This window comes from Liolophura sinensis, chromosome 13 (assembly GCF_032854445.1).
Source record: "Liolophura sinensis isolate JHLJ2023 chromosome 13, CUHK_Ljap_v2, whole genome shotgun sequence".
In the NCBI taxonomy this organism is placed as follows: Eukaryota; Metazoa; Mollusca; class Polyplacophora; order Chitonida; family Chitonidae; genus Liolophura; species Liolophura sinensis.
Window position 1 is genome coordinate 6,180,406 of NC_088307.1, and position 23,595 is coordinate 6,204,000.

Genomic DNA, 23,595 nt, shown 5'->3' on the forward strand with positions numbered 1-23,595 from the left:
GCTGTGACTGGAAAGGAGCTGAGTTGGCAGCACATGAAAGTTCTTATGTTTTTATCAGATACATTTGATAGCACAGAACACACACGTGTCTATCTGACCTTAAACTCGTAATCTGGGAGCTTCGGTGACAGTGGTGTGCATACTGTTGGCTGGACGAATTTGTGCTGTAAAGGCCAAATTGCCATTCCAAACCCCTGTGATGCTGAATTTGAGAAATTAATGGTAAATTTCAGGAGCAACACAACGAACGAGGAGCTTGGTGAGATGACGAAAACGGCCAATCCTGACGAAATCAATATTGACGAGGACTTCTCCAGTGATGAAGACGAAACTGTTGAAGGTAAAATACAATAAAGCATGTTTTACTGGGAGGTTGGACTGACTGTTATCAACTGAAATTTAGCATTTTTCAAGTGACGTATTTTCTTTGATTGTGATTAATGCGATCGATTGGATAAAGACACTTAAGAGTTTTGATGAAGTTTGATTAATTTCTTATCAGAAAAACTTAAAGTGTTGCCATCGGAGTGTCACTTTAACGCCTTTATTAGGCATTTTAGATCCTTACGGCGCATCGTCAAAAGTCAGAATGAACGCTTATGGCATTTCTGACCAATCCCAGTTTGAAATTCCAGAGCCCTTACTTGTGCATAAAGGTGCGGAATTTCATGGGACACGTTTTTATATACATCTTTTATAGTAACAAGTACATGTGAAAATAGAATGAATTTGGGCATTTAGAAGAGCTTACCCCATCTTGCTTTCCCCGCCCCTTAGTTTAGAAATGTGGACCAGAGTATGCCAGAATCAAAGATGTCATACTATAATTTCGATTATGCCCCTTTGCTTTCTGCACAATTCAGGAAACACTGCATGTTTACAGTTTACAAGAGTTCCCTAGTTGAACAGACATGGAAGTCAATGTGTATAATGCTTCTTAAGTCTTTACTGCATCAGCTTTTGGGTTTATGGACCATACACACTGACTACACTACATGGCCCAACAGTGCCTACCTTTACGTACTTTGGAAAGAGTAGTTTTACACAGCAAACTTTAGATGAATTACTGTATCTTGTAGGTTGTTTCTGAAAGATAACCTTTCAGATGTTACACGTGGATTTATGAGTTTTCTTGTTCAACTTTGATACGTACAATGTTTATGGTTTCCTCAGAGGTTGGCCATATTGTAATTTTCTTGTGAAGTTGAGAAAAAACTGAAGAATGAATACAATCAAAGGCACGAGTTACTCATGTATTTATTATTCTCAAATGCAGTTATCTTATGTGCAAAACAGCTGATTAATTCGGGGGGTTTCTAGTTCTGACGTTATGACATCGTGTTGTCGTCCCTTCGCGTCACAGTGGGGTACATCACTGCATTTTAACGTGGTTGAGTGTATACAGTATGAAAATTATCCACAAAACATGTGTTAATTACCTGAATTGCCATGCAAATCCTCTAAAATAAATATTTCAGTTAATAAAATTCATGATAAGGGATAATATATAATGGGATATATTCACACATGATGAAATCCATTGATTTTCCCCATTATGCTGTAAAGTGACGACGTCACCGTGATGTAACGTCGCAACTCCCTTTTGGGTGAAGAATTTTACCCTATTTCTTCTAATTTTATTTATTTATTTGATTGGTGTAACTCAAGAATATTTCACTTATACGACGGCGCTAGCATTATGGTGGGAGGAAACCGGGCAAAACCTGGAGGAAACCCACGACCATCCGCAGGTTGCTGACTAATCAACTGAGACCCACTTTTAAGTTAAGAGCAGATGTTAGTAGTGCTGAGAGCAAAGAATTACAATTCTGTCCAAGTTTTTTGGAAAATTAAAGATCTGAATATGTTGATCAATAGATGGACTAGATGGACATGTGAAAAGAAAGAAATTAAATATTTCTGCTACAATTACACATATACTGGCTAAAAAGAGCAGACTAAGTGTCCCAAAAATGAGATGAACTAGGTAGTGTAATTGAACTTTGACCTCATACGAATGAGTTGGTTTAGTGAGGTTCATCTCAATAGTTTCTCAGCTGTCTATTGTCACAAGTCGGTTGAAAGCTGAAAAACAATAAAGACAAGCATCAGTATCAGAAGTGACGTGAAAAGGCACAAAGTCTTTTTCCGTCAGTATTTGTTGTCATTAAATTTGTTATTTCTTGTCTTCAAATCTGGCCCCCACCATGTAAACACATTTTATGAAACTTGAATAGCGATTCCATAGGTTTATGTAGGCACACGCATAGCCAGTACACCAGATAAAACAGGGGTAACACTTAACATTTTTTTCTTTTTTTTTCTTTCTCAGAAGTAGAGGTTCAACAGCAGAGTGTTCCAACACAGGTGTTTGGAGGCCTAGCCAATGAAGACGACTAATCCAAAGGCTTTTGGCATCTGACCAGTTAAGAACTCTGTACCATAAACCTTGAACAGCTGTCCACGTGGTTGTTCATACCCATGGGCTCTCTGGATCTGACCAATCAGAAAGCCTCTTCCACTGAACATTGAAGATCATGGATATTTAAAACAAGTCCATTTTGTTTGTTAGAAGATGTTTGACACCAAGCTTTGAAAAAACATTTCCTATGGAATTCACCCTTTGGTATCAAGAATATAGCTAAGTTTGATAAATGTTTAAGTATTACAAGTGAGTCATAAATAAATATCACGATGGCTTTTGGTATAGATTATTGTGTTGTTGCTTTTTTAGAATGGTATCCGTGTGATTGCAAACTAAAACACAAACTAACCATTCTTGTTCAAACAGATTGTAGTGAGAGCTCTCTGCAGCTGCCAGAGCCTTGAGACCAATGAGATAGCATGTTGCATTCCCTCGGCATTATTCCTGTCGCTCTGTTTTGCAACATTTGTAGTTTATTCTTAAGTCCTTTGCTGCAGTTAGACTAGATAACATAACAACGGTCGAAGTGTGGCAGTATGAAAGTGCTATAAACTAGTTATCAGAGAACCAATCTGGAGACATCGTGTTGTTTGTTTTCTGTCAGCTAAATAATTATAAAACTAATCCAGTTCCAGTCCGAACAAATTTTTTGAGTTTTGATCGTAACAGCTCATGGTCCAGGGTATCCAGTCAAGACAAACTGCACTTGTAAGTAAGCGTCTGTCAATGTTCTCTGACAGACAGTCGGTAACATCAGATGGCGCTGTAGTGGTAGAGTGTTTGGGTCGGAAAACTGATGATGTCAAATTTAACAAATTATGGCTATAAAGTAAGTCATATAGTTAACCGTGCACCGCTCGTTCCAAAATTTTTATTCAGACCGGCATGACGTATATTGGTGTATAATTATTTATATTTGATCCTTTTGATCGAGATTTATGAAGAGGTGTTCTTTTGCCGGTTTCTAGTCATTTGGAATAATTCCAGATTGCACGACCAAGTTGAATATATGAGTAAGCTATACAAGGGGCAGCAACTTTGAGAAGCTTACCACTTACTCTGTGTAGCCCAGCTGATTTACATACTGATAGTTCTGTTAATTGTTCAAAAGTGAAGTGGATGTCTATGTCCATAACCTCAGAGTGAAGTTTAGGAATGTCCATTTGAGTTTCTAACGTGTATATATCGTTAGCGCGGATGTGGAGTAAGGCTACTCAAACATAAGGGATGACATCCGGCCTCTTGTCATTTTATCTCAGGGTTGTATTCTAACCGTAGGCTAGGACCACTTAATTTCCGGACTCACCGCTGGAGCCTGAGGAAAACTGTAGGTTAAAGCCATTTTTAAGAGGAAAGCTGGGAACGTTTTATGTACTTTCATATGTTAAGCTATGTTAAACTCCATATGAAGAAACAAAAACAAAAAACCATGCGTGTTACGTATCACAGTCCATGGACACGATGCAATTTGTCGTATATACAAACCTGCAGAATTCAACAAAACGGAATCGTGTATACTGTCAATCGACTTTAGTTGAAATGTGCAAGTGGTATGAAAGTAATACAGCATACAGTATTTTAATTTGAAGAATTTTTACACGGCCTAAGCGATTCTGCAGAAGGCGCGTCGAGCGCGTTCCGCACCCTCGTCTTCAGCAGGGGTGAGAATTTCGCAGTTTAGTTGAAGTAGCGCCGTCCGCAAAGGTCGCGGTTAGAAATGGACCCGTCATACACCATTGAGTACCAAGTCAACTCTTAGTCACATACATAGATATATTTATACTCTAGTCTGTGCGCAGCCACTGTGCTTAGTCGACTCGTGTTTGACAAGCATCAAACTCAGTTGATCTTCTATTGTTCCATTCGTCCTAATCTGTTCACGCCATACTGACACTGTGTCATTTGCAGGAATCGTATAGCTCGTAATATATCACAGGTAAATGAACAATGGACCGTATACTATATGCTGTATACAAATATAGCCTGTACATGTACACGCCACTATGCCTTTCTTGCGGTAACATCGTATGTGGATGATTGTGTTTCAAAATAACCCCTTCCAAGATTTAACCTCTATTGGTTAGTAATCCAAACCCTTACCCTATAACACAGCAGAGAACTATTTATAGAGCTATTTATGTATCTCCATGGTACATTAGCATCACCTTTTCCAACATATCTCAACTTCTACGTCATACCGTATATAGTCCTATTCCTTTCTTTTCCATCATAAAACACAAAAGTGACAACATAAAAACACATAGGGTATGTGAACATATTGAACTGTCATCTTATATGGCAACGTTCTGACAATATTCCTAATACGTTATCAGGATGCGTCTTAATTTAATATAGCTGGTCACTTCTGAGTAAATTTATCTCCACGTTCTCTCGAAAATCGGAGGCAATGTCCTTGGTTCCACATCAGCTATCCTTTATTTAGCTGTCTTAATAGGCGGCAAAAGGCGGGTTTTGTTCCTGGCTTCTGTCAGCGTGCGAGGCAAGCTATTCTGTCCAACAGGTGGTGTGGTCCAGTCAATGTGAAACCTTCTAGGAGCTGTCGGCCGCTTGCGTCTCAATTCATCCAAAAGTTCTTCTCTTTCATTATGGAACTTGTTAAACAAATCGTGAATCTTTTCGCTGGCGGTATTTTTGTCTAGCAGTGCACCGTTTCTCTTCCCGCCTGATAACAGCCTCTGCACATGACGTAGACGGAGCAGTCGCGGATGATTGTCGCAGATGTAATCGTCTACTTCATGACGCATATCGTCCAATGACAGACCACCGTATCTCCCGAATATCTCTAAGGTGGCGTGTTTGGAGTTGGCGGCTTGTTGGCGCATCTCCAGGCACTTCTTTAAACTGCGTTGCCGGGCCAGCAACAACTTTACTGGCTGTATAGATTGGAAGAACTTGAACGAAAGTTCCCCGCGTTCCTTGTGCAGTGTGTGTTGGTAAGCGTCGTATTTGGATCGCTCAATGTCGTTAAGAACACAGACGGATTTCCGGTTCCTGTCAGCCTGTCGTCTCACCAAAACCAGACGCCTTTCGTCCATCTTGTTCTGATCACGTGGTCAATTTTACGGAGACATTCTACTTTTACCTAAGTTGCTATATCTGTAAATAAACAAAAGAGAGACAAAAATAACTATTGATGAAAAATCGGTATAGGTATACTAAGAAAATCCAATATTTTGTTCACATTAATTGAAGGGATACAGAATCGACAAAGGGGTTTCCTTGGTTAAAGCCTGCAGCCTTAAGTCACGCTGAAATAAATCTGCAATACGTTAAATTCAGCTCAGGCTAGGCATAGCCTAGACTTGCCTATCTCTCACTCGAGCTAATGAGAATCGATTCAGTATTCTGCATCCCTTAAACTAAAAATAAGCTCCTATACTTTAAAGGACCATCGCTTATTCAGACAGTTACATCTGGTGGTTGGCTGCGACGGTCGAGATCTTGGCCAATGATATCATGTGCCCTAGGCCACCTCTCGATATTTCAAAAGGGTGGATGGGGGTGGGGGTGTCATATACCTGGTTTACTCTACCCATGCACATGAGAGCTGTCAGATAAGCGAAATCCTCAACACGGCGTTAAGGACTTAAATATTTATTTATTAATTTGATTTTAGTAAAAAATATTTCACTTGTATGACGTCGGCAAGGATTTGTTGGGAGGAAACCGGACAGCCTGGGGGAAACCCAGGACTATGCGCAGGTTGTTCAAACCTTTCCACGTACGTGCGGAGAAGATGCCAGCATGAGCTGCACTAGCATGATTAACGACCAGGCCATGAAGGTCATAAATATATATATATATATATATATATATATATATATATATATATATATATATATATATATATATATATATATATATATATATATATATATATATATATATATATATATATATATATATATATATGATTGGTGTTTTACCGTAGTCAAGAATATTTCACTTATACGACGGAGGCCAGCATTGTGGTGGGTGGAAACCGGGCACAGCCCGGAGGAAACCCGCGACCATCAGCAGGTTGCTTGAAGACCTTCCCACTTACGGCCGGAGAGGATGCCAGCATGGACTTGAATATTTCACTTATACAGGTCATAAATAAATAAATAAATGGTCTGCTTATCATTCACCGGTATACTGTCGTCGTCAATGCTCAAAATATAAAGAACCGGCCCAGATAGCACAGTTGGTAGAGCGTCCGCTTCGGGACCGGTAGATCGAGGATCAATCCTTGATCGAGTCACACCTAAGACTTTAAAAAAAGTTGTAACTTCCTCGCTTGTCGTTCAACATGAAGGGGGTAGTGTAACGACTGGTTGACCCGTATCAGTATAATGGCTCGGGCGGGGCGGCTTACTTGCCTTCGGTAAGTCATCTCAGTCGTCTAAACTGCTACAAGGAGGCACATTACACGTACATGCACCATAATGATTCCTTCGTCGTCATATGACTGAAAAATTGTTGAGTACGACGTTAAACTCCAAGCACTCACCCACTCACTCAAAATATAAAGAGTTAACAGTTACAGTTAACTCGGGTACTTACAGACTCGTCGTCAACGGTTCTTTGTGAAAATGTTAACGTGTATTTCAACCAACTCTGTATGTGGTCAAACTGCTTTCGTCATTGGTTGGATAATTGTCAACGTTTATTTCCGGTAGCTCCTATATATAGGGATTAGCGAATCGCCGACTCACACAGGCTGGAAATCCGCGTTAACGTTAATTAAGCGAACGGTGGGGAGGAATCTGCTATCGGACTCAAGCCAACTGCTAAAAGACATGCTGCAATTAAACAAATGCGTTTGACACCCTTTCATGTCAACAAGGGAGTTCTATATTTACACGTCCCGTTTTCATACGGTCCATATATTTGTGCTGATTTCGTCGGTAGCGACCAGATCGGGCATGAATGGTCGGACACCTGCGCACACGCTTCGCACTAAGACCCACCTGTATGTGATATATCAGTCCTTTGTTACAAGGCGGCAGACAGACGGTGCAACGTCGATTATTTGATATCATCATTTGACCTCTGAAGTAAGTTAGTACCCCCGGACCGAACTGACACTTTTAGGGGAGTGGCGTTGGGGTGGGAAATAAAACTCTCTGCACTTGAAAACTTTGCTAAAAATGGTGTACACGCAAGACGGTAGAACCTTCAGTCCTTGACATTAGACTTGAGCTATTAAAGACAAAGCTGTACGCAATCCACCATACCAACACAAATGCTCATGTGACAGCCAAACTTCTTCTAAAGGAACCTACCATGCTAAAGTACTTTACTAACTTAGGATAAAATACGTTATTGTTCCTGCGGACAAAACTCCTAATAATATTACATTTGTCTGCAAAAATGGTCACTGTCAGGTTCTTGTACAGGAGTTTAATATCACCACAACAACTGTCACAACATAACGACCTATACTCTGGAGGAACTATTTAAAATAAAATCTGTCCTTTCTCAAACAGAGGTGTATATCCGTATCTTCAGGTCAGACCGATATACCACAACTTCACTGGATTCCAAAAGTGCATAAATCCCCAAAGAAAGCTCCGCATTATTGCGGGGTCAAACTTGTACCACCAGACTTGTGCCCAGTCTCTTAATGAAGGCACTACAAGAAGTAGAGTCATATTGGAAAGAGTATTGTGCAATTACAACAAATTCAGGCCTCAATTGTATCTGGATCCCTAAAAACTCCAAACGTCTCATTGAAGAACTTGTCGCTCAAATACACAACTTGGATATATCAACTTGGGATTTCTCTTTCCTCTCCCCCCCACTCCCCACACCTCACCTCCATTCTACTATTCCGAATAAAGATTTAGTAGATAAAATTTCATCACTAATTGTGTCGGTGTCCTTAGCTGGACAGATGTATGCCCAAAGGTTCTGCATATGGCGTGCACCTATCTCGCCTTGTAGCATTTGTTGAATTAGATCGCCACGTTGGATATATGAACAGTTGCAAGCAAAGCGCAGCTGAGATACATATATTTGAATACTGATTTCACTCAGTCGCACCGACCCCCATAGCACAGTTGTTGAATTAGATCGCCACGTTGGATATATGAACAGTTGCAAGCAAAGCGCAGCTGAGATACATATATTTGAATACTGATTTCACTCAGTCGCACCGACCCCCATAGCACAGTTGGTAGAGCGTCCGCTTCGGGAGCGGTAGGTCCACGCTCAATCTTGGGTCGAGTTACACCTAAGACCTTAAAAGAGGAAGTTTTAACTTCCTCTCTTCCAACATCATTGAAAATTGTTGACTGCTTCTCTTGGCATGATTCTCTGTTATGTTCGTACTTTCTATGCTTTCTTAGTTCTTGAGTGGTTTGTGTTCTACGTACTTTTTGGAAATTGGCCTTGCTGTTATTGCTCTGGAACCTTCTTATTGGTTAACGGCTGTTATAATTTAATTTAATTTTATTTAATTGATTGGTATTTTACGCCGCACTCAAGAATATTTCACTTATACAACGGTGGCCAGCATTACGAATGTCTGTTTCGACGCATAGATTCAATGAAACTGGTCACTACTACATGGACGTCATAGGCAACAAAGCCTTCTTCAGATCCACTACATACAGGGGTTACCGTTCATGGGATGTTTGGATATTATTCGAGTTGCCTGAATTTCTCATTAATTATATCTATTTGAATGTATCAAACCATTTATCAACAGTGTATAGGTATAATGGATATATGAACAGTTGCAACCAAAGAACAACTGAGATGCATATATTATTATCGACAACGTCTATACAAGCCATGAACACTGTTTGAATACTGATTTCACTCATGTGCTTAGGACATACGCTGCGTCTCTCCAACATCATGGAAAACTGTTAACTGTTTCTCATTGCATGATTTCCTCCTATTTATATATATATATATATATATATATATATATATATATATATATATATATATATATATATATATATATATATATATATATATATATATATATATATATATATAATGACCTGGAATGTCCATCTTGGTTGACGGCACAGATCCAAGTGGAACTGGTGGTATATGGCAGGAATGAGATTTACCTGGAACCTTTTCCTCCAGAATCCTGCCAAAAAGAGTAAGCCTTTTAGGCCCTTTGCCTTCTTGAAAAATGTTAAAAAGAAAAAATTGTAAACATGAAGTATCGGTCCAAAGACCATTAAAACTACATGTCCTACCCTGTAAACCTGGATGGCTTAATTCAGCGGGAAATGAAGTAATTTGATAACTTTTCCGCCTGTAACAACTAGACTTGGACACTTTGTCATTGAATTATATATAAACCAAAGTGGACACAGTAATTTGTGCTACATGGAACTTTTAATGTTCAGATGAACAAGGAGCCGTGCCCGTTTAAATAAACGAAAAACAACAACCTCCCTGTATACATTGACAAGTTCACTGCCATGTATGTACTTGGATCGACTCAGAGGCCGATTCCACAAAGTTGTTTCTGACTCGAGTCAAAATTAAAATTCTCTTTATGATGCTAGGTTTTTGGTACTGGAAGTTGAAATTTGGATATGTTTGTTTTAATATAATATCGATAAGGAGGACAAAAATTTTAAGACGTTAAGCCCAAAAATAAACTTTAAGATTGTACTTGAAAGTTTGACTTAAGTCAGAAATGGCTTTGTGTAATCGGCCCCTAGGTCTGTATTTATCGAGCAACATCAGTCAGAAATGGCAAGCGCTTATAAAGCCAAAATCAGAAGAGGAAAGAACTAGAATTGTGGATGGTATATTGCTCTGCAGTAAAGAATCAGTGTACACATTTTAAACCTCGTAAAGCAAATCATTTATCATTTTTGATCAAATTGTAGCTGTCACTGAACGTTAGACTTAAGCCTTAAGACGATTGATATATATGGCTTCAGTGGTATAAACCTATGTATGTGCCCACAAAATTGCGTTATTTTAATATAAGTATAACTAGTTGTGAGGATACCTCAGTATTGCCAGTATACACAAGGTGTCAGGCAAGGCAGCACCGCTATATGACAACCAAGTCAGCACTGGTTGTGTAACTCGGCTACTTGAGACAACCACAGTTTGTACACGGTAATCCTTTCTGGATTACAGCCATAATCCGTGGCAATAAATGTACATATGTCAGCTCTATCTGCCCTACAGATAAACTGTATGTATATCAGTCACACTGTCCTTCCCCTTGTAGCCTGGACACTTAGTTATGTTATATTTTTAATGTGAGCGATCTATTTAATCTAGCGTAAAGTTATGCGTGAAGAGACATTTAGGATCTACTTACTGCCATAGTATTAACGTGTGTGGTAAAATGACGTTTTACTTGTAGAAATTAAACTAAGCTGCTCTCATTAAATTAGAAGAGCTTAGGTCCTATTCTTCTTTGATTCAAGGAATGCGGTGAAATGTAATAACAGGTGTATCAGAATTTATACTATGACTTCATGTTCATGTTAGATTGTTAGGACTGCGGTGAAATAAGAGGCTTGACCATATTGACCTTTGCGTTATACTCTTTTTACGTTTAACTCTCATCTGTGGATGAGACGGAGAGTTCGAGTCTATGTTATATTCGTATATGGCTGAATTTGTTATATAGCTGAAGTTTTCTGTTAAGTCAGGAGAGATCCCGACTTTGTCTCTTCTAGGCTCTGCCCGTTTTTTTAATAACCAGTGAAATGACCTTATGTATATTGCCCAAAATCTTACAGCTTTCGTATACGTGGAGTAGACTTTGCACACGATGTCCAAAATCTTACAGCCTTCGTATAAGTGGAATAGCCTTTGCACACGATGTCCAATCTATTTGTATAAGTGGAATAGCCTTTGCACACGATGTCCAAAATCTTACAGCCTTCGTATAAGTGGAATAGCCTTTGCACACGATGTCCAAAATCTTACAGCATTCGTATAAGTGGAATAGCCTTTGCACACGATGTCCAAATCTTACAGCCTTCGTATAAGTGGAATAGCCTTTGCACACGATGTCCAAAATCTTACAGCTTTCGTATACGTGGAATAGCCTTTGCACACGATGTCCAAAATCTTACAGCCTTCTTATAAGTGGAATAACCTTTACACACAACGTTCAAAATCTAACAAATCTAACACTGTTCTATAAATGAAATAACCTTGTGAAGTCAAATCTACCAACAGTCTTCTCATAAATGAAATGATATTGTATATAGGCCTAGGCCTATAATATCCAAACTCTTACAACCGTCGAATTAGTGAAATGATCTCGCACATAATGTCCAAACTCTTACAACCGTCGAATAAGTGAAATTATCTCGTACATAACGTCCAAAATTTTATAACGCACTGTCCTACAAATGAAATGTTCTTGTGAAGTACAAAAGTCGTTTCATAAATGAAATGACCATGTAAATAGGAATATAATATTCAAGATCTTACAGGCGTCGTGAAATGACCTTGTGTATAACTTCCAAAGTTGTTCGGCCATTCCCGTATTAAAATCAGCCACAATCAATGAAAGAAATCTTATAATATATACAATATTGTGTGTATATCACTAGCGAGAAGAGGGCTGTTTACCCACTAAAATATGCACTTTAGCCCAAAGTGCAGCGAAATTTACGCTGAAAATACACTGTTTACAATGTAATACCCAAAGACAAGATACTAGTGTTCATTTCGACATACCTGTCTGGATTTAAATCTGTAGATACCATGGTACCTCCCTTGGCTCAAAGTACAGCTGTGAGAAGATTGGTCAAACTGTAGTTTTCCGGGCATATGTTGGTATAGGACTTGTATAGTTTGTTACGATATACAGACGCGGGTTAATGGGGTGGGTCTGCAACACCATAGCTCTGTTACCTATATATACCCACGTCGAGTTTATGACTGATATAAATCGCTTCTTTATAGTTTGACTCCTTACCTAAACCTGAATGTCTGTGTAAACAAAGCTACTGGCAAAATGCACTGTTACGCCTGGTTTACTTATAGCCGTACATACAGCGTGTGTAAATGTATATATACAAATGGAAGCTCGACCAAGCGTCTAGCGGTATATGATAACCCGCCCTCATTGTCACATCATTTATAGTCAGTTATATTGTTGTAAGATATACTAACACACCAGCCCAACGCGAGGGTATACTGTAACTGAGGCGTGGAGCGTCTATTGCATGGTATGTCAAGTTGGTTCAATGCCATAGCCTTGATCATTACTGTAATATGTTTCTCGCTTTGACAGACATTTATCCCAAGCGTTTTTTATATTGGCTTCAGGTATTTCTCCTGTATATTTCCTTATATGACAAGGCAGTCTATCCGAATATCCAAGATATGCCATACGATTGGCTGAATGTTTCAAGTTCCGACCGTTATGTGTACACCAGTGCACCCTTTTGCCTTTCAACTTTTTTTTATTTTGTATTGTTGACTTTCCATGTTTCATGAACAGCAAGATTTGGCTAAACTTCTGTACAACGTACAGTTGTTTTCATGCCTACTTTTCGGATTCCGCACAATGGGGACGTACGTGCATAACTGGTGGTTGTCACGTTTTAGATTGTGGGTTGCTCTGTGGCACATACTTTCACAACTGGAATTTTGATCACAAGTTGAACAAGCGATTGTTCTTGAACCAATGAAATCCGATTTCAAACGAGACTTCAGCATCGTATAATGTCTCGGAGTGATACTAAAGCTTCTCCGCTATAGGACTGCCCCTTATCGTGTCTCCTTTTTGGCTGCACCAATCGTTCTCTCTTCACTGGAAATATTAATCCATTCATTTTTACAGAAAGCCTGTTACCTGAGTGATGCCAAAATGTATGCTGTTATTATAACACTATTGTGCCATATCCAATATTGTTCTAACATAACATTATGTTGAATTAATAGAATATGCGTGTTATATTTGACAGAATAATCTGCTGGAATAACACTATTCATTCTAGCATCACTCAGACAACAGAATTTCTGTTAAACGTAACAGAATATTTTTTGGAGTGTACACATGTATGTATCTGTCCACGTTACCGCGAACAAAGCAAAGACGTTTAAGCCCAGCGTATATGGACAACATTTGTTTTCCATCCTGGTGTCAGATGAACCACAATATCGGCTACTCGTACACAGGCAACATTTGACAATATTTCTTCACGTTTGAAAATTTAAGGAGCGAAACACGGTAACGAGCGGCAACACGAGGAGCAAGAAGTGTGTTGTAGCACTAATAACTAAGGTCCACAGACCAGAGGGATTTTTAAAAAACTTTTAGTACTATACTAAAGTCACTTTAGTACTATATCATCGAACGTTTTACCTTTCAGTCATTTAAGGCACATCGTTCTACATCGATATATCGACAATCTTCCTAAGGGAATGACATTTATCTGATTCATGCACTTTTAACCCGGAAGTCTCTCAAAGTTACCGTTCAGCAGCTGGGTTGTGCGTTAATATTCATAATTTATTTTCCAATGCGGTGAAGCTATTTAAATTTTTGTAGATTGGTGAGGACTATGATATAGACATCGGCATAGGTGCGTTAAGCAAACATTTTTTCACACGAGACGCAAATCCCATTACGTCACTTCCGGTGTGCTGCCTAGATAAAATATCTGTTATAATTTGTGCCATCACCCCCAAAAGTTCCAATCTTCATAAAAAAATTACTTAAACTACTGTGCCTAAATACATGCAAACTGCTCAAGTAATTTCACAGTCCATGGTGATTTTTTCCTTTTTTCTTAGTTTAAAAAGTTCACACCAAATATTTTCTTTCCGGGGGAACTGACCTCTGAGTCTAACCGACTCTTGTCGCTAAATATATGGGTCAAGGTTAAAGTTGAACATCTCACAGAGTTCGTTTGCGTCACACATTCCCGCGCATACGGTGAACGTGTGCGCATGCGTTCTGAAGTTTGGAGTGGTGCGAATTTCCAGATGATCCAACTGTAATGAGCTGTGTACTGAAAACCAAAGGTGGTAAATATGGGGTTAGATATATGTTGTTTTTCCTTGTACCACTAGAATACATAAGCAGAGTTACTCACACTAAAATACTGTTAAAAGAACACAATATAGTCTGGGACCTGGGCGAGGTTTAATTAACATTGTAGGTACAAAAGGCTTGAGGTGAAGAGTGAGTGAGTGAGTTCTTGGGGTTTAACGTCGTACTCCAAAATTTTTCAGTCATATGACGACGAAAGAATCCTTAAGGTGTATGTAATGTGCCTCCTTGTCGCAGGAGGGACTTCCACCGCTCTTTTATCTGGTGCTGCTTCACTGAGACGACTTACCGAAGGCAAGTAAGCCGCCCCGACCGAGCCCTTATACTGATACGGGTTAACCAGTCGTTGCACTATCCCTTTCATGCTGAACACAAAGCGAGGAAGTTACAAATTCCTCTTTTAAAGTCTTAGGTGTGACTCTGTGATTGGATCTACCGTTCCCGAAGAGGCTGAGGTGAAGATGTTGCAGTACTACCCAGCCTGTACACAGAACAGCCATTCTTACGTTCCGGAGGTGTTGGGTGTGATAGGGGGCGCCACCCCCCCCCCCCCCCCCCAAATTAAATCTAATTAACATGAACGGTACAAGTTTTATATCTATGGCAAATGATTATGGGCACCACACTTAAGCCAAATCTGCAAGGTGAGAATGGAATTTCTGGTGGAAAGATCACATAAGAACGACGTTAATTATCACTCAGTAAAGTTTTAATTAACATGAAAAGTACAAGTATGGAACCAAATCAGGAATGTAGAGGGTGGTTGCCTGGTTGAGAATCACCAAAGTAAGAATGACAATTGTGGTGGATAGGTCACGTACGAACAGGTCAAAGGTCACTAATTAAGCTATGAACTAATTAAAATTGCCATATCTCTTAAATAAATTATATATTAAGCTGAAATTGGTCTCTAAATGAAGGGGAAGTAAAGAGGCACCACTGGGATGTCAAAACTTTTAAGAATGTTACTTCTAACTGGGTCAAATTTGGGAAAAACTCCTAAAATGTACCTACTTGACTCCCAGGCTAATTGCCATTTTAATTAACATGAAAGGTGCAAGTAGGAAAACCACTGGGGATTTGTAGATGGTGGTATTCTGAATATAAATCACAAACTTAAGAACGGAAATTGAGGTTTGAACGTCACTTAAGAATAGGTCAAAGATAATACCACGCCCAATGACCCCTAATTAACATTTTTATTAACATAGAAGGTACACGTTTAAAACAACATGAATATTGTTGAGATAAGAGCGGAAATTGTGGTGGAAAGGTCACACAACACCCAATATTACAATTATTACCTAATTAATATGGAGTGTACACGTTTAAAATGACGTAGGAACTTTTGCGAATGGTCTCTCAGTTAGGAATAACCATAATATTTAATAATCAGCAGCATTTTAGAAGTGTTTGTATATAAAAGAATAATGATTTCACCCAATAAAACTGAATTAACCCTTAGGGCGCCAGTTTTTTTTAGAACAATTCCTTCTCTGTGACCGGTTTAGTTTTGCCAAAAAAAAAAAATTTAACAACCGTGAAGTTTCAAAATCAAGTAAAAATGTACTCTGTTTACTAGCTTTATAGATAGCATGGGTCTTTATTCCCAAGTATACTCTGTGGCCGGGGTCCCTGCAATAAGATTTGTAGTTCGGTGATGGCGCTTTAAGAGTTAAAACCTAGCACCAGTGTTGTTTACCCAATACTGAAATCACAATTACTTTTACAGACTCTGCCCTCTGCAAGCTGCAGAGGACAGACCATTGCACAATAGCCATAGGCTAGGTGAAGCCCAATAAATCGAATCAAGTGCTACCTCTTGTATAACCAGGAAGAAATGATCACAAATGTTTTAGCACCAAAAGATTTAGAAGGGCTTGAATATATCGTATCTGTTGTTAATGTCAACTATCATCCGACGCCCCATTCTCATCTGATGACGACAAATCCTCCTCTTTATCTGACGAGGACAGCTGAAAGTCCTCATCAGTTTCGTACGACTCATCTTGGAGTTCCCAACCATCACCTTCAGTAGGATGTTGCTGGTTGTCAGTAGCGTCCCCATCTACCCACATTCTTGCAACAAAAGGCGCTCGTCCGATATGTTGGGAAATATTTGCCCAAGGATAGGGCTGCCCCCGTTGTCTTCGCGCCATACATCCATGCTGGGAAAGATATTACAACTTGTGTAGTCTTCTCGCTCAGGTTTCCTTTGGCCATTTTTACAAATGCTGTTTGTGCGTCAGTGTCCTTTTCAAGCTGCTTGAATGGGCGTACCTTGTCGTTTGTGACAAAGGCAAAAGTGTAATCCGATTATATAAAGGAGTGGAAAGCAGACAGGGCATTGGAAAGCTTCTTTCCAATTGTCTTCCAGAGCGTCCATAGATTTTATGTGAGCACAGATTAGTGTGTCCGCTTCTTCGTGGTTTGTCTTCAAGTCTTCAACGATATCTTTAACTACTATGTCTCCTTGGACGTAGAACTGAAAGCAAGTCCTAAGGTAAGAGAGGTTTCACATGCTTGCAGTTGATCAATCTCGCATAGTGCTGTGCCACTCATTTTTCCGCTACAAACTTTGGTAGTTCCCCCTTGAATGATCTGGATTGTAGGTAGTCACCAATGTTCTTTGGGCGCTTTTCTGACATAGTTTTGACATAGCAGTCTCAAGAATACCAGCTGCTAAGCCATCATACGCTCCTGGAAGATGAGACGGGAGGGTCCTCAGGAAGAAATTGCCATCAGTGACGGTTCCATCCACTGTGGTTGGAGCTGGTCGCTCAACTCTATCTTCCAGGAGATGGAAAAGAGCTCTCTTGTCTGTTTTCACCATCAAGCCATCGGTGCTGCACACTGAGAGAGGAACCGTCGTTAAGGGGTAGGAGAGGACATGTTTCAAGTCCAGATCTTTCTTACAGGCTAGTACAAGCAGTTGTCCCAACAGATCACGTGGACACACCAGGGAGGCTATCCGTTTGTCTTTGCTCTGTTTACTGGACTTGCAATTCTTCTTGAACGTCAGCAGCCTCTCCTTCTTGATTGACCGTTCGGAGCTGTTTGGGTATTCGAAGGATGACATGATGAACTCTTCATGGCGCTCTTTTCCCTTTTGTCTCAATCCAAGTAGATATTCCCTGATAGGTCCACTGGTCGCTTTCCCTGTTCTGATATTAAACGGGACACTTCAAATGATTGCGAAAAGGGATCGCAGCATCCCTTTATCTGCTCAATGACTTTCTGTAAGTCGGAGGTATCCCCCTTGATTCGTGATCTGTGCAATTCCGCAGTTGTATCTTTACGGTTCGACATTCCGGCCAACTCCTGGACAGCGGCTATGACGGCACCACGAGCAGACTTGGTTATCATCCATCGAAGGCGTGGGCTGTAGTTATTGGTTGCAGATAACAGACCTGTGCGTCCAGAAGCTGCGTCTGCGTTCACCGTCTGCTCCAACGTCTATCACGTACATGGTATTTAACAACATAGATGGCACTGGTTGCCCAGTGTAACCGTCTATCTTGTGTCATGTGTAACATCATAGATGGCGCCTCTTGTAGCATGAGATCTTTACATATTAACGGGAAAGACGTAATCGTCCGTTACTTTTGAATCATAATCTGATAGGTTAGGGTCTGTAACGCTCATCATTTTCAAACTGTATCTAATACCGCTTAACCTGGGGCTAGGGGCCGTAAAGGTAGCCATGCTAATTACATCAGCATGATGCCTTTATGAACAGTTGCAATGAAAGCGCGACTGAGATACTTGTTTAGCTGTTATTTGGCATGGAACTCATTCACGGACTACGAATCTGAACTTTGATATGGAATTCATGCCTGGAATATTCATTGTCTGCCCGGCATCATTGAAAACTGATGACCGCTTCTCTCTTGTGTTTTTACCGGCTTTATTTCTTATTTGTATAATTTCTTACATACCTTTGTCTTCGGGAGTTAGTGTTAAACGTTGTTGTGGAAATGGATCTTGCGATTATCGACTTGGAACGCCTTTTACGGACTACGAATGGTATAGGAATGTCGGACTTGACGCTTATATTTAGATAAAAAAAACGTTATAGCGGATGTAAGCTATCTGAGTGGCAATATGAGCCTCAATGACTTACATACAGAGACACACTGCCCATCTCCATAAGGTCAAGGAGAGGGGCCTCCCTGGCCGATGTGGTTAGCATGACAGCGGGGTGAAATGATCCAGAAACTTATCACCAGTGCGGTGGCGGTGAGTTCAAGTCCAGCTCACGCTAACTTCCTCTCAACCATACGTGGGTAGGTCTGCCAGCAACCTGCGGATGGTCGTGGGTTTCTCCGGTCCTGCCCGGTTTCCTCCCACCATAATGCTGGCCGCCGTCGTATAAGTATGGGCGAATCATTCTTGAGTACGACGTAAATCACTAATCATATAAATAAATATAAGCCCAAGGATTACTTGCCAAGTTGGCTCTAAGGTATCCAATACTGACGCGCAACGAAAGGATGCTTCAGTGGTAACGGGAGTGACCAAACAGCCCATAGTCACGTAAAGCGTCAGTCTACCCTCTACACCTCTGTTCAAAGTATCAACGAATAGTCTGGCAACGTAGTCGTTAAAAGTTTAAAACAACACCAACAAAGTTCAAGGCAATAACGTCAGTTGATTCTGACTGATCCGATCCGAGGATCACGAAGCTGACTTAGCCTTATGTCAGTCTTAAACTTATAATTTCGAAACAATTTGCTGCCTAAATGTGTGCGTCACCTTTATGGATTTTTTACTTTAATACTAAGAGTTTATGGCAAAAGTGAATAGTAGACCTCTAAGGTCCGTCCACTGAGTTATTTTTGAATACATCTTTGATTTTCAAAACATAAAGATCAATGCTACGGAAGCCTATTGGCGCCACTGTAAATTTAAAATGTGTCCACCTAATTCGTTATAACAGCTTACTTTTCCGTTTTAACGAATTACGAAATCGTTTTAACAAAACAGGAAATTGTCAGCAATGCACTCAATAACCTTAACATGCAGGAGGCGATCAAGGTCAGCGGCGGTGCATTGACGATGGAAAACTAGACATCGGTGGAGGTGAGCAACAGGCGGGGCAGATTCAATAACATGAAATCTGCCTTGCACACCTTTCAGTTTTTCATTCCAGTGAAGACCATACTAGACCCCGGAGATGCATGGTTTGTGTGGGCAACCTTTAGCAGGGTGTCTGTGTTTTGTGCGATCTGTAATAGACCTAAAGGCAAAGAAAACACTAACGTGAAGTATATGTCAGATGGAAAGACCATTAAACACTGTCCACACAAATAATAGGAATTATTGTTTAAACCTTTTTTTAACCCAGTAAATGCATTTTAAACTTTGGATTCTATGATGACCCTTACTCACCATACTGAGACCAGTGATGCCTGTTAACACATACTGACTGCAGGATTTCGCCGTTCTGTGGACCACTTCGGTGGTTTAATGGTTGGTGTGTCCGCCTCGGAATCAAATCAGAGTTGGGTCATACCAGACTTGAAAGATGGCACTTGCTCTTTCTGAGAGGTTAGAGCATGGAAACATGACTGGTTGGTCTGGTGTCAGTATAATGGAGTTGAGTGGAGGTGTACATAGGTACATACATTTCGTCATTCTAAATACATACACATATAGACCTATGGATGCATTCACCGAATGGACCGTGAAACGACTATTTCAAGCAAAAATATGAGTGTGACGTCACTGTTTCCTTCTGGGTCACCACATAAATTTAGAATCTGATGTTTTTAAATCATTTTACTGGGTTGAAAAAATACACCTCGTACTATTTTTCCAGACCGTGCTTAATGGGCCTTTCATCTGATACAGACTTCATTTGAGTGTTTCCTTTGTCTTTAAGCCCATGCATCTTTCATTATATCAAAGCAAAGACTCTTTGGTTCCAAATAATTCAGTTGTACAGCATTGTGAGCCAATTTCAAGTGTGACTGTGAATTTTACAAGAGTATCAAGAGACCTGTCAACATTGTAAACATATAGGTCGATTTTTCTGAATCACTGTAGGTAAATAATCAAACTTCCGATGCGTTGTCTTACCAACGGTGTTGACAGTGGACTGTCCGTTGGGCATAATAGTAGTTACAGGCTGTTTGCTATTAAATGACTGGTTGTCGGTACTAAAAGCCACATATTCATCATCAGATCTAGATTCACATTTTTGTGGAACAGTTACTATTTATTTGGTAATTTCATGTTTTGGGGATTTCTTGCGTAGTTTCTTTCTACAAACTGAGGGAACATGCTCGTTTTTATGACGGTATTAACATTCTTTTCCTTCAGCTGGACATTTGTTGCCAGATGTGAGACGTGTGCAAGCACAGATTTGACACTTTTCACTTGAGTTGGATTGCACAAGTATACTTTTTTGACGGCCATGTTTCTGTGAGTGTGTACACTGGTTAGACTGATTTATGATTTGATTTTTATGGAACACACGTTCTGTTCATTATTAACAGTATGTACAATTTGTGTTTGTCCGTTGCTGCTTTCAGTACCAGAGTTCTGACTGTTCTAGCGATGGTGCTAGGTCCCGGATAGCAGTTAATGTTATATCTAAATCACAGAGAGGTCTGCCAGCAACCTGCGGATGGTCGTGGGTTTCCCCCGGGCTGTGCCCGGTTTCCACCCACCATAATGCTGGCCGCCGTCGTATAAGTGAAATATTCTTGAGTACGGCGTAAAACACCAATCAAAAAAAAAAAAAATCACAGAGAATTCTGCGACGAAGTCTAGTTGAAGTAGAGCCTTGAATATCTTGATATTTGATTTCGCATAATGTATCGGCAAACTCACAATGCGCAGCAAATTGTCGCAAGCATCGAAATCTCGCCTTGATCCTGCCAGGCATTTTGGAATTCGCAGACCACATTTATCTTCGGATTGAAGTACTCGTTGAGTTTGCAACAACTCTATCGATGTCGTAGCCTATTTCCGCGAGTGTGTCGTGGATGTCTTCGCCAGCAAAATGTAAGAGCACCTCTCTCTCTCACGTTTTTTTGTCCTTAATGTCCATGGCAATCATAAGGTTTTGGAACCGTCTGGTTTTGGTTGGATCATCAATATGTCATAAGATTAACAACCGATTTATCGGAACAATAAATAAAAAGTTATTAAAACCAATATCCTGTCAGTTCCAACTGTGAATGTCACAACACATAAAACAGTTAGGATTATACATGTCCCTCAGGGCCACAAGGTAAACTATACATACAAAGGACATAATGAAGCAACCCCCCCCCCCCCATCTCCCCGCCGGTTTTCACTGTGGCGATTTTGTGCACATGCGATTAGTGTTCTTCTGTGTCAAAACAGTGTAAAATGTGATTGATTATAAATCGTATGATCGTGTTGCCTAATGAAAAACGACAAAATGATTGGAATCCACATGTCTGAATGCTAACACACATGCATTTCTATCATCAGTGGTTTTGATGTGAAACAATGACTTTACAAGAATGATTCTGGAGTGAGCAGTGTTGAAACACATTACTCAATAAAAACGTCATTTGGTATCTCTTAAAGCGCTTTACGGCAATATCGGGTGTATCCGCCGTAAGTCTGGATGACAGCCTGAACTCTGGCTGCTCCTCATACGATCTGTCAGCCTCCTGATGCTCTGAAGGGAAAGTCGCTTCCATTCCTCGTGCAAGTCAACTCCCATTTGGGTCAGATCATGTGGATCCCTTGCTTGCACACGACGACTATCTGGTTCAATTGCACGTATAACCTGTACAATACGCGCCATGTGTGTATGTCGGTTTAAAGACCTTCCATTTGAATGTCATAGCTATGGTCTATGGTCGTGGGTTTCCCTCTGGCCCTGCCTCCCACCATAATCCTGACCACCGTCGTATAAGTGAAATGTTTGGCGTAAAACATCAATCAAATAATAAATAAATATACCTATGGTCTATTTATCATTTTAAGCACATGCGTTACGATATATAGCACGATAAACTGACGCTAACACAATGTATTTTGCTTTGTATTTGTATTTGTATTTTTGGGTTGCCACATTCTGACTACGTATTTTGCGAATTGGTGTGTTCTTTTATTTCCATGGACATATGATCGACTATATTACCTGTCTGTAAATGAGTACATTATGATGTATATATATATATATATATTCTCCAACCAACGAGATGGCTGGTTCGAACCCAGTTCATGCTTGTTTGCCTGAGGCCTTACTGAGGAGTTTTGGGGGTTTCTGGCCAAATGTGGTGGTTTTCTCTGGACAGTCCGGCTTCCTTCACTCTTTAACCTAATTACGTGAAAAGGAATAGAGTTTTACTACCGAGCGCGGCTGTCCACGAAGTAAGCTGCAGGTAAGTGGCAAGTTCAACAAGCACTAACTGTGGAGGTAGAATCCATTGTACCTCCATGCACTAACTCGACGACATCTTAGTTCTTAGTGAGACTATTTCCTTTCTTCATTGTACTCCCCCGTTCAAACTAGACTTCCTTGTCAACCTGTCGAGCTCGCTCTTTTGTACGCGTCTTTTTGGCGAACCGTAAGTCCTTCCTTTACGCGTGTCATGAGCCATTTTTCACATTTTAGCCAAACTCAGCTGCCAGTGCAGTTTTCCAATTCAAAGTATAACAGCAGCAGTTTCTGCTCATATTTAATTCACTGGTAGACATTTTTTTAAGACTTGATACATTGAAGACTTGGCTTAGCGTTAAATCTGGTATTAAGTCTTAAACCAGTTTTGAACAACCGTAGTGGTGGTCCGAATAAAGCACCGCTCTGTCTATTTACAGGTAATAAATTATTACATAACAATATTTCGGAATGTACTTTGAAGACTTTTAAGTCAGTTTAGAGATCGAGTCGTCTGCTTGCTTCGCGCGGTTTAATTGCTAAAAGCCTAAATGAAGAATGAACCGACTAAGCTGTTGTTTAGTTAAATTAAACGTCAATTACATTAAACGTTGACGTCTATTTTCAACAATTTCTGATATTTACCTGCTTTAACGTTTAATCGTTGAATTAAAAAACCGGACGGCCTAAAAGATTTTCTATACCTAACGGCCTAATGATGGCCTATTAATTTAGGGTATAAGGGCGGGGCTAATCGATATAAAACCGCTTCCTGATTAT

At 40.1% G+C, this 23,595-nt stretch overlaps 2 protein-coding genes across 2 annotated transcripts in view; one reads left to right on the forward strand and one right to left on the reverse strand.

The window, feature by feature from the left end:
* LOC135480260 (pre-mRNA-splicing factor SYF1-like) overlaps positions 1–2,997 on the forward strand; it is a 32,222-nt gene extending 29,225 nt beyond the window's left edge. Inside the window, exons 23-24 of the mRNA XM_064760050.1 lie at positions 234–340; positions 2,333–2,997. Coding sequence (XP_064616120.1) covers positions 234–340; positions 2,333–2,400 — 175 coding nt within the window. The 3' untranslated portion in view covers positions 2,401–2,997. The remainder of the gene's footprint in view (positions 1–233; positions 341–2,332) is intronic.
* A 952-nt stretch (positions 2,998–3,949) lies between these two features.
* On the reverse strand, positions 3,950–12,347 carry LOC135480717 (uncharacterized). The gene is made up of 2 exons (XM_064760629.1): positions 12,122–12,347; positions 3,950–5,542 (listed from the first exon to the last, which is right to left on the reverse strand). The coding sequence occupies exon 2, from the start codon at positions 5,479–5,481 to the stop codon at positions 4,861–4,863; it is 621 nt and encodes a 206-aa protein (XP_064616699.1). The 5' UTR covers positions 5,482–5,542; positions 12,122–12,347; the 3' UTR covers positions 3,950–4,860.
* Between the last annotated feature and the right edge of the window lie 11,248 nt (positions 12,348–23,595).

Excerpts from the sequence above, each read along its gene's own strand:
- LOC135480717 (XM_064760629.1), bottom strand. The coding sequence starts at position 5,481 with ATGGACGAAAGGCGTCTGGTTTTGGTGAGACGACAGGCTGACAGGAAC.